Source organism: Camelina sativa, chromosome 8 (genome assembly GCF_000633955.1).
Source record: "Camelina sativa cultivar DH55 chromosome 8, Cs, whole genome shotgun sequence".
NCBI classification, from domain to species: Eukaryota; Viridiplantae; Streptophyta; class Magnoliopsida; order Brassicales; family Brassicaceae; genus Camelina; species Camelina sativa.
Window position 1 is genome coordinate 18,104,554 of NC_025692.1, and position 12,093 is coordinate 18,116,646.

Genomic DNA, 12,093 nt, shown 5'->3' on the forward strand with positions numbered 1-12,093 from the left:
ATAGGAAGAAGAAAAAAGATGATTAGATATCTCTAAACTCAACTCCCTCAATCAGAGAGAGAAGTATTGATGAATGTGTTTGGTGAAAAAACAAGTCACGTATGCGCTCTCTATCTATATAGTTTCACGATCCCTAATCATAATTCTTGTCTTATTTGGATTAAGTTTAATTTATTTCTAGTTTTTTTTTCATATATTGTTCCTTTTTGGAATTAGATTCACCTTTTAATTAACAACTAGATCTTAGGAGTTGTATTTAAACAATGATTTTAGAGGATTTGATGAGACTCTGAAAATTTGAAATTTTAATAGATTTTAGGGAAGTTGATATGATTATACTAAAATTTTTTCAAATCCTACCAAAACCATGAGATTTGGATTTCTGTATTTTTAAACAAATCCTTTTAAATCCTCCAGAATCCCTAAAACTTATTAAAACCCAAATCCACAAACTGTTTTGAATAACAGTGGATTTTAAAGTAGATTTTTAAATCATCATTTCAATAGATTTCAGAAGACTTTTTAAAATCCATGATTGAATAACATATGATTTGTAACTTTTACACAAATCACTTAAAATATCAAGTTGAATACACCCCTTAACCCACGGTACACCGCGTGCATAAATTTTTATTATTATTTAGATTTTATATTGTATTTGTTTATTAAATATTGGATGTTTTGTAAATAGAGGAATAACTAAATTTTTCGGCTGTTTGCGGCTAAATATTTATATTAATTTTTTGACCCGCAATTCACTTCATGACCATTTGTTTGTTATATTTAGTTTGTTTTGTTTAGTGTTTGAGATTCTATTTTGATTTTTAATCATTATAACAGAAAATAAGAGATCTAAATACATAATAAGTAATTTATATGCTATAATTAAATCACAAATTTAATGATATTTTATTAATTCTAACATGTTCTTTTTATAACTCACCTATTAAATAACCATATTATATAGTATTTTAAACTTTTTAAATTTTCTATATTTGTAATATTTTAAAATTTTATTAAGTTTATATATATATATATTAATTATAATATTTTAAATAAATGTGGATGGAAAGTTCTTCTTACGTTAAGAATAAAAACTTATAGATTTTGGAAAACAAAACAGAAATCAAATTGTTGTTTTCTTTGTTTGCAAGGGATTCAGAGATAGAATCTCTTCAAAACACAATAGAAAGTGTGGTTAAATATATCATAGCTTTTGTTTTCATATTGATTGGTGTAATTTGTTTTAGTTGGAATGGATTGTAAAATATTTAAAATATTTAGGAAACAAAATCTGAAGTAATGCTATTTTTAGAAATTTTTTAAGGATTAACTTTATAAATAAATACAAATAAAAGGGTAAAACCTAAAATGTACTTCCAAAATCTATATATAGATCGGGAAAATTACATTTTAAACCTTTAAAGTGTCATCGAGTAGCACTTTAAACCTTGGGATATTTTCACTAACACTATAAACTTTTAAAATAATTTCACTAACACTTTAAACCTTAAAACTAATTTTCCTGTTTGTACCGCCACGAAAGATGACAGAACAGTAATATTCGTCAACGTGAAATAGTTAAACTATGCTGGTTTGATTTAAATACTTATTTAATTGATTTAATTTAATTTAATTATTTATGACGATTGATAAAAAAAATGAAAAATACATCAAAGCAAAAAAAAATGAAGAATCAGAGGTAAGGTTAAAACATTTGACAAATGTAAAATTGAAGACGACAATATATTTAGAAGATTGATTGGTTTCCAATGAGAAGTCAATCGATTTGAATCAAAATCCAGTGGATATGCATTTATTAAAAGGATTAATAATGTGAAGAGTAACGTCGTAAAAGTTTTGTGTACAATGAAGATGAATACATTTTTTTTTTTTATCTTTTTATTTATTTATAAAAACTAAAACTAGTTAAAATTTAAATTAAACCAACATAGTTTAACTATTTAGCGTAGACGGATATTATTATTCCGTTATTTTTTATGGTGGTACAAAAATGAAAGTTAGTTATAAGGTTTAAAGTGTTAGTAAAATCATTTTAAAGGTTCAAAGTGTTAGTAAAATCATTGTAAAGATTTATACTGTTAGTGAAATTCTCTCGAGGTTTAAAGTGCTACCCAGTGATACTTTGAAGGTTTAAAAGATGATTTTTCTTATATAGATCCTTTTCTGTTTAGGTTTTTTTTTTTCAGTGTTTTTAATTTTAATGAAAGGGAAAAAAAACGTTGACTAATTTGGAACTATTATATAGTTCTGTAGGTTCATAATACAACAAACCAGAGCAGCAAAATCTGGCTAGTTGGGCTAATGTTAAACAAAAATAATAGTTGGGCTAGGCCCAAATATTTATCATCCTGTTTTTTTGCCAATTCGATTGCATGATTCATTACAGGAGACACGTGGCGGATGGACAAGTTATCTTCTCTTTGACCTATTCAAAAAAATTCAAACTTCGAAAAAAAACTAATGAAAAGAGTCGTTGTCCCTTTATGACTTGTCTCTCTCTCCTGAGATTTTCAAAGCTTGGAACTTTCAACAAAAATTATTATTTTATTTTTGCAGAGAGACGATAATCGATCTCATCTTCAAAAACCCGTAACGAGTTTGATTCTTGGGGTTTTTTTTTTGGTATTCTATCGATTTTGAAAAAAAAAAAAAATGGCGAATGAAATTGAATCAGCGACAGATCCGGGTGATACTAACATCAAAGGAGTCCTTGTTCATGGAGGAAGATATTTTCAGTACAATGTCTATGGAAACTTATTCGAAGTCTCGAACAAGTATGTTCCTCCTATTCGACCTGTTGGTCGAGGAGCTTACGGTTTTGTCTGGTACGAACCGTTTATTTATTTATTTATTTTTTTTGGTACATGTTGATGAATCCTATTTCCTAATTTGATTTGATAGGTTTCTTGAATCAGGGCTGTTTGAAAAATTCGATCTTTTTGTTAATTGATGAATCTTGTAATTGTTAGTGTTTATGCTTCGGCTTGTGGAGCAATCTTGATTCGTTTTGTTCTGTTTTTTTTTTTGTTAGAATGTATGATTCATGAGAATACTGGTTTTGTTATTAGTGCTGCAGTTGATTCAGAGACACACGAAGAAATTGCAATCAAGAAGATAGGTAAAGCCTTTGACAATAAAGTAGATGCTAAGCGGACATTGAGAGAGATTAAGCTGCTTCGTCATTTGGAACATGAGAACGTAAGGTTTTCTACTCTTATCTTTCGCATAAACTCTTCCAAAACGATTAGTAATGTTAGCTAAAAGGTGGTTTGTTATTCAATTCTTTACAGGTTGTTGTTATAAAAGATATCATCAGACCAGCAAAGAAGGAAGATTTGGTAGATGTTTATATAGTTTTTGAGTTGATGGATACTGATCTTCATCAGATTATTCGATCAGACCAATCTTTGAATGATGATCACTGTCAGGTTCGTAACTCTTTTATCTTTTACGGTTTTATTTTTTTAACTCGGCTATATGATGTTAAAATACTCTTTTCTTCTTGTGCAGTACTTCTTGTATCAGATTCTACGTGGACTCAAATATATTCATTCAGCTAATGTCTTACATCGTGACCTTAAACCGAGTAATTTGCTTCTGAATTCCAACTGTGATCTTAAGATTACGGATTTTGGTTTAGCAAGGACGACATCTGAAACAGAGTTAATGACAGAGTATGTTGTTACTCGATGGTACAGAGCACCAGAGCTGCTTCTTAATAGTTCTGAGTACACATCTGCTATTGATGTTTGGTCTGTTGGTTGTATATTTGCTGAGATTATGACAAGGGAGCCTCTATTCCCGGGGAAAGACTACGTTCATCAGCTTAAACTTATAACCGAGGTATGTTGTTCTGTTTCAGGAAAGATCAGTACAAGTTGCTTGAAACTTCTATTTGTGTTTGCATTGTGTTTATGATGAGATGTTTCATGTGGTTTAAATAGTTGATAGGATCACCTGATGGAGGGAGCCTAGAGTTTCTAAGAAGCGAAAACGCGAGAAAATATGTTAAGGAACTGCCCAAGTTCCCGAGGCAGAACTTTTCTACTAGGTTTCCTAGTATGAATTCTACAGCTATTGATCTACTAGAGAAAATGCTTGTGTTTGATCCAGAGAAACGTATCACGGGTACGATTTTGGAAACTGTTACATACCGAAATTGATATATGAGTGATGATTTCTTGTATTGTTAATCATTGATCATGCTCTTTATCTTGTAGTTGAGGAAGCACTGTGTCATCCTTACTTGTCAGCTCTTCACGACCTTAACGATGAGCCTGTTTGTTCCAAACATTTCAGTTTCGATTTTGAGGACCCGGCTTCCACTGAAGAAGAGATTAAGGAGCTAGTATGGCTCGAATCTGTGAAGTTCAACCCTCATCCGACCATCTAAAACATTATTTAAAAATTCTAGTCAGAGGTTGAGCAAAATTGCGTAGTCCATTATTCTTATTTGTACGGTTGCCTCATATAGCGTTTAAGCTCTGAAGTTTTAGCCTTTTTCTTTCATTGGTTAATAAGCTATCTTGAAACACAAGAAAATGTTGTATGAGGATGGTCCTTGTAACCCAAGATATGTTTATTTTTCAATTTTTCTTACTCATTTGATCAACTCTGATCCTATGAGGCGGAAATAGTTATTGATTTTATGATTTGTAATCTGTGCTCATATTTTTCTAGGAGTGGTAAATTCTATATTTTATTGAGTTTTGTTTATTTGCCTCAGCCAAAAACTACACGACGTTGACCGAAATTTCCTTGCTCCAATTTGGCGGCCGGTCGATTCTGACTGCTTAATACAACTTTCTATTAGAGGTTCGTAAAATGAGGTCACAAATACATGTATCAAAAGATGAAACCACACAATTTTTTTTTAATTTTTTTTTTGAAAAGGGTTAAAGTTAAACACACATTTAATGTTGTATTTTTCTTTGAATGAGATCACAAACTAAAACATGTTCGAACGGAAAAAAAAAACATGTTTATAATGGATATGGTGGATATATATATATATATATATATATCATGAATGTACGTAATATTTTGAATCAACAAAAATAGTTAACACTATATTTTCTATTTTTCTTTGTTTGTTGGGGTAATTGATAATAATTAGTTTATATATGTTTGACCTAAGGTCTACTTACCAAAAGATGAGGAGAGATCAGTCTTAATAATTTTGAGCAAAAGAGTAGAGATAACAGGATTCAGCGATCAATTACCCGTCAGTTACTTGATGACTTGAGTTTGAATGATGAGCCGTCTGGAAGGTGCAGATCGAAACCATAAGACTATAAGAGGGTATTCATTATTCAGAGGTTGTAGAGGTAGAGGCCCGGTTGAGAGAAGAGAACCCTATCTGACCTTGTTGTTATATTTGTTGCTCTGTCTCTAGTTAGTCATGTATAAGTTCATTTAAAGGGACACAACACAGTTTGTATAATTAATGACTAGTACTTTTACACAAGAAGGAGGCAAGGAGCGTTAACTAAGCAATGATGATCACAGAGGGTGGGCAGAGGAAAACCAAGCTAACATTTTCTTAGTCCACTCTAGAATATGCTCAACGAATTCTGCATCTGATCTGCCCAAAAAGAAAACCCATAAGATCCCAATGTAGATTTAAATAAGAAAACAAGGAAAACCAAAAAAAAATATCTTATGTAGATGTAAACATAAAAACTGTATTTGAAACAATGGATGATGCATTACTTGTGTTGTGTAGATATAAAGCTAGTTAAAGCATCCAAAGCGTCCTTGTATTCCTCATATCCCTTGATCCCATCCTCAGTACTACCGAATAGCTCCATCAGCTTGTCATGTGGTATCATGTCATTTGGATTCATCTCGTAGAAGATGGGTATGACTCGAAGCATTTTCATTTCCGCGCGTTTATTCATTTCCAGCATCTCCTCCAAGAACCATGCCGAGCTTGTATGATTCTTGGTAATAATCATAAGTACGATCCTCGATTCTTGAATCTTGACAAAAAAATTATCGAGTTCGTCCCTTGACTCTATTCTAGTAATATCCTCCTCATCATCTGCTAAGACATTGATCCCACTTTTTTGCAAGGCGGCTCTAAGAAAGCTGGAAAACTTGCTCCGCATCTCCTGACCCCGGTAACATATATATACTTGATGTTGTGGCACAATCTATTGATGTTAATTACAATAGAATAGTAGATAGAGAGAAATTAGTCGCAGAGAAAGCATCTATGAACTCAAGAATATAAATATGAAGGCTCTTTAATTAAGCTATTGTAATTTGTAAATGTCTAGGTATATATAGGGAGGTGGTGAAGATCTAAGAGACTGAAGAAATCAGATCTGCCATTGTCTATTCCAAAAGAAAGGACATTTTTTTTATATACATATATTTCACTAGCTTTCTCTAGATCTACCAACTATGTAATTCAGATTTAATTCAGGATTACGTACATCTGATGAGGAAACGTTGTCCAGCATTGCTTTAACCTTGTCGACGATTTCATTAACAAAAGTTGCTTGATTGCTTCCAACACAAGACAAAAATATCATTTAGAATGATAACAATGTTGCAACGGTAAAAATTATATATATGCTAATTTAATAACATCATTTGTTGTGTGGATCTAATTAAGAATTTTGTAACCGATAAGATTTTAATTTCCACATATTAAGAAATTTCGTCACATTGAAAAATAAGAGATTTAGTGTTATAAAAGAGCATAAATCACTAAACTTACATTGTTCATGAGATTTTTGATTTTCTAAGTACAAGTCGGCCGATAAACCTCGATATGACCCTTTTGTTAACGATATTTGAATATATTAATTTTTGAGTCTCCTAGTTTTGTGTGTGTGTGTATTCACCATATTCGGTCGTTTCGTTGGTTTAGACTACTTAGGTTTCATTAAACAACTATGACTAAATCTAAATCGTAACGGAGGAACTCAAACTCTCAGCTTACTAGACCATTATAAGGTGGCTAATATTATGTTTATATGCCTATATATATTGTCCCTAGGCAATGCAATATATTAATCCAGTACCTTTAAGCTAAGAATATATATATATATATATATGGTGTTGAGCTATATAAATCAAACCTATTTTTTTTATATGTCAAGCCCAAGCGAGACGCGACGGAAACCAAAGCTCTCCTCCATCCATCGAATCTCTCCTCTGCATCCTCCCAAGCTTTCTTATTTATCTGCCTAGCTTTTTTCCGTTCTCGGTGCTCCAACCGCAGTAGATTGTAGTCGAAACTACTTTTCGCTTCGTGAAGTTTAACATGACAAGTCTCAATCTCAAAGAAGATAGGACAAGAATCAAGCTTCTTTAGATCCATTTGTTTCTCAATCTCCACCAACTCGTCCAAGCACCAAGTCGACTCCGGATAATTCTCGGAGAAGATCACAACAGCGATCCTAGAGTTTCTTATAAGCTTCAAAAGATTCTCATCGATGGGCTTTCCCCTAGGTACGTCCTCATCCGTTACCACGTTGATACCATTCTTTATCAATGCATCTTTGAGAAAGCTGAAGAAGTTATGGCGAACGTCGCTGCCTCGGAAACTAACGAACACTTGATGCTGCGGTGGAGCTGTGCTCTTCACGGCAAATAACTTCTCTTTATTCATTCTTTACTCTTGTGTTTTCGGTATCACAGTAGAAATGGTCTTGACCCTTATTTATAAAATTATAATTAGTTATGTTGAAGATTCAAATGCCACAATTGATAAGGTATAGAGACATACAACACACTGATTCACACTTGGAACGCGCCAAGCCAACGCTTTTCTATTCAATCTTATTAACAAAATTTATCTCTTACAATGATACAATTTTGTCTCGACCCTTACTCAACCTATTTTACCCAATAGGATTGATCCCGACTAAGAATGAATCTAAGACTTTCTCTTTTCAATCTAACACAACACCATGTGTAGATCTAAGAGAAGAAAACCAACCCTCTCTCTTTTTATCTATAAGAGAAAGAAAAAGCAATTCTCTGTGCACTTAATCACCTCCCTGATTAACGTCACAGAGAACTGGGAGCACCCCTTCTAAGCCTTATCTTTGTGGCTTCGAAATTTACAACTGTATCAATATTCTAGAGTGCTCAACTTGGCTCGTGGCCTACTCCTAGAATATATATACATGACTTGATTAACCCTAGAAGGCAAATCTCCAAGTATCAAGGGATAAGGAAACTATTTGCTCTCAAGCTTATATTTTCCTTATTTGTTGTAGAGAATATTCTTCATATATCCAAGGATAAGGAAACTCTTTACTGGTCAAGCTTATCCTTTCCTTATTTGTCGTGGAGAATATTCTTCATATCTCCAAGACAAATCTCGTCTATATCTTCAATGCCAAGTCATCAACTTTCCTCGACACATCATTACATCTACTCACGTCTTGCCACGTCAGCTCACACATCCATGTCAGCAACTCGGACGTCTGTGATCTGATGCAGCTTCCTGATTGATACAACGTTCTGTTCGGCACAACGACTTGTTCCTCACAACGAGTTGTTCCAGAATCTGCATTTACAATCTCCCCCTTTTTGACTGAGTTTGAAACTCAAGCATCTCTCTGGTTCATCCTGAAAAGACACTCCAACAAACACAAGCCAAAATAGAACAAGCAACAACTAGACCAAACAACAGTCATTATCTAGCAAAATCAATCAACAGTATGTTCAAACAGAACTATGATTAGGAACCTAATAATCAGAAACCCCAGCGGGCTGCAGCGGAAACCATGTTCTTAATAGCTCTCTAATCAGACTTAATCAATTGACATATTCTCAATCATTAACAACCTAAGATCAACCAATTAATCAATTAAGTCTCCCCCATAAACAATGATTCTCCCCCTAAACCAAGTAGTTACAAGGATTCTCCCCCATAAATCCAGAACTCCTTAACATTAGGCGTTGATTAGAATTATAACAATAACCAGAACCAGAATCATTCTCACCCAGCTTGAGTGATCAACTAAGTCAAAAACAAACATATGTATCACAACAGCATACTGAGTTATGGGAATCACTTACCTGCTAACAGTGCTTCGCATCCTTAAGCACTTTGATGATCAGTCTCGTCGCCTATTGAAACAGCTTCATGTTTGTAGGCATTTTGACTCTCCTGGCAACCACAACTGGATGTTGGGCAATAGGACGCTGATAGTCGAGAATTCGAACAACAAGTAGCTCTTTGATCGAACCACAGTGTGACCGTGACCATACACAAGCTTTATAAGAAAAAACAGCACCTTGTGTATCATGTTCGACACTTTCAAACCTCAGTTTCGCTGTAGATAACCTTCATTCTTGCATCTAGACCAGTTTCTTTGAACGGTTCTACAAAGATGAGCTACCTAGTCAGCTGAGCTAAGCACATATCACTTCTCCAATTCGTCATATGTAGGGAACTCAAACATATGATCATCTGTTAACTCAACAATCATCAGTCTCACATGTCTAATACCAACCTAGCCATTTACTCCTCCATAATCAAACAAAGAGTTGATTGTACTTTTGAGATTCCAAATGCATAATTCCTCACAAGAACATTCACTATCTTGATCAAACCCATGACAGTTGACAGATTAGCCCACAAAACTCATATACCTTTGGTTATGTAAGGCTTAATCTCAGACTCAGTTTTCAGAAGCCCAACAGCTTCAAACATCCTCATCCATCATTATTGGAACCAAACACAAGCGTTCGTTCTTCAATGGATGTAACAGAGTATCACACACCTCTGTTTTTCACTGCAGATAACATGTCTTATCAGAATCATATGCACCTGTAGATCATCAAGGGTGAGACGATCTACTGTCACTCTTTTGTTGACTCTACGACACTGAAGTATCAACACACTTCTGCAGATTCTCTCTTAACTTAAGAAGATGTCTTCTCGGTGATACAAACGATAATGCACACGTCAAACAGCTAGCGGGACATAGACACTTGCTTCGTAGCACAATCCATCTTCTGGTAACAGTCCCTTGCATCAAATACATTGATCAATGATGGAACTCTAATGAATAACCACCTGTTGTACAGACATGAAATAACAACTTGCAAGCACAATCTTCTGTCTAGGAGCACTCATCAGCCTCCGGTACATGTAGCTCCATTCCTTCGTATCCTGGAACTGACACTATACTCATTTATCGATACAAAATGAGTATCAGCCTTTCGAATCGTCCTCAGATGCATGATGACTCAAAAACAATCCTCTAAAGCCCTTTCACCACTAGAGCCAAGTTGAGTTTCAGTAACAACTACTTCCAATCTTTCAATACTCCTGGTACACCCAAATATTTAGATGAACACGCAGCTCTTTGATCTTACTTACATGATCAATCCGTCGTTCAAAAAGTCAGACCCTTGATCAATTGTTGCTCTATGGATTTTACCACTTAGAGAATCATGATCATTCTTGTGAGCTGAAACAAATGAGCTTAAACCTGAAACACTTAACACACACATCAGTGCACACTTGTTGAAAACATACAAACATTTCTCATCAACAATATTTACAATCAGCCTCATGTTTCATCAATCAATCATATGAATTTAACTACAAAACATTGATTTTACAACACATTTTTTCTTTTCAGCCTTTTATACACAACCTTAGACATTCAAACATCGTTAATCACAGGAAGTGAGGGAACCAGAAAAGCAATAGACCATCAAGAACACTTTTATATTAACTTTTACTTCTTAAGGTAAGAGGCTTTCATACCTTGAGATCTGTTCTGTGATGTGTGCCAACCACTTGTTCAGGACTTCACTAGAAACTACCACAACCTTTTGTGAATCTTCAAAGAACAACTCTATGATCAATGGCTAGTCTTTCGCTCTGGCATGCCTTTGATTCTCATGGTTCACTATCAACGGGAAGTAGGCAGCTGGAATTTCCTTTGGAGAGTGCATTGACAGGAGTGTATCAAGTCATTCATTTTTTTTTTGACTTTTCATGATACACTACCTTAGAGCTTATATTCCACAGACATGAATGATCTTCACAGCTTGATGATATGAACGATCTTCTGTTGAATCTCCTGATTTCTATCAGCGATATCACTTGACTTCTCAACCGCGGATATTTGTGCATTCCCTTGTTATTATTCTTCAGGTCTCTGTTGCAGACGTACCAGCCACATTACTCTATTTTTTTTAACTTACAAACCACTGGTACTTCTTTCAGAATGGAATGCATAATAATGCCTCTCCTCAGCTCTTTGACCTCCTCCTTCACGAAAACGTTTTACAAGATCCCCAATATGAATTGGCATGACAGGCAGCTATTTTCCACTAACTCTTGCTTAGACAGAGTGTTGATCTTTTATACATTCTAGGAATTCCATGGCCTGTTCTGATGCATGTCCCTGTATCTGATCAACACAACTCACCGAACATATTAGATCTCACAAACACCAATGAATTTTCTCAGAATCATGTGTTGATCCAAGTCCAATGGTTTTGTAAACAAATCAACAATTTGCAAATCAGTGCTCTAATGTTCTATTACTATCAGTTTCTCCACAACTACTCTATGAATAAACTGATATTCAGGGTCACGTAATTTAATTTTAGTATCTAGTACATGATCTACAACAATATTAGCAAACAAACAATTATCACACAAAATTGAAGCATGGTTTAAGAATGTACCGTACGCTGTTCTCAATTATTTGATCCTCATCTGGTGGCTGAAAAAGGTTCCCAAGGCATTAACCTTAGATTTAACAATTGAACAAGGTACCTTAATAAGCTTCTGAGCGTAGCAGAAGATCAGCTTTGTTCCCAGAAGGCAATAGTCACTTGATCCTTCATGGTGATTCAGAGAGCGATATCTCTTAAATTATCTGCTAGCTTTTTTCGCATTTGCCTTTGAAATACTTGACAATCATTTCAGCAGCTTGCATGTGTGATACTAAAACACTCACAGCTTGCAAGTACATACAGATGTCTGGTTTGCTGGTAAAATATATCTTTAGACAACAGATCAACCCACCGTACCAGTTACCATTTACACAATCTCTTGAATCATCTTCTAAGATA

General features: G+C 34.3%; 2 protein-coding genes across 2 annotated transcripts; one reads left to right on the forward strand and one right to left on the reverse strand.

The window, feature by feature from the left end:
- Window positions 2,513-4,519, forward strand: LOC104707435 (mitogen-activated protein kinase 5-like). Its single transcript, XM_010423785.2, has 6 exons — window positions 2,513-2,849; window positions 3,093-3,222; window positions 3,315-3,452; window positions 3,535-3,867; window positions 3,969-4,152; window positions 4,245-4,519. Exons 1-6 carry the CDS (start codon window positions 2,677-2,679, stop codon window positions 4,415-4,417), a joined length of 1,131 nt encoding a protein of 376 aa, XP_010422087.1. The 5' UTR covers window positions 2,513-2,676; the 3' UTR covers window positions 4,418-4,519.
- On the reverse strand, window positions 5,733-7,687 carry LOC104707436 (vesicle-associated protein 1-4-like). The gene is made up of 3 exons (XM_019228773.1): window positions 7,116-7,687; window positions 6,465-6,537; window positions 5,733-6,179 (listed from the first exon to the last, which is right to left on the reverse strand). Exons 1-3 carry the CDS (start codon window positions 7,646-7,648, stop codon window positions 5,733-5,735), a joined length of 1,053 nt encoding a protein of 350 aa, XP_019084318.1. The 5' UTR covers window positions 7,649-7,687.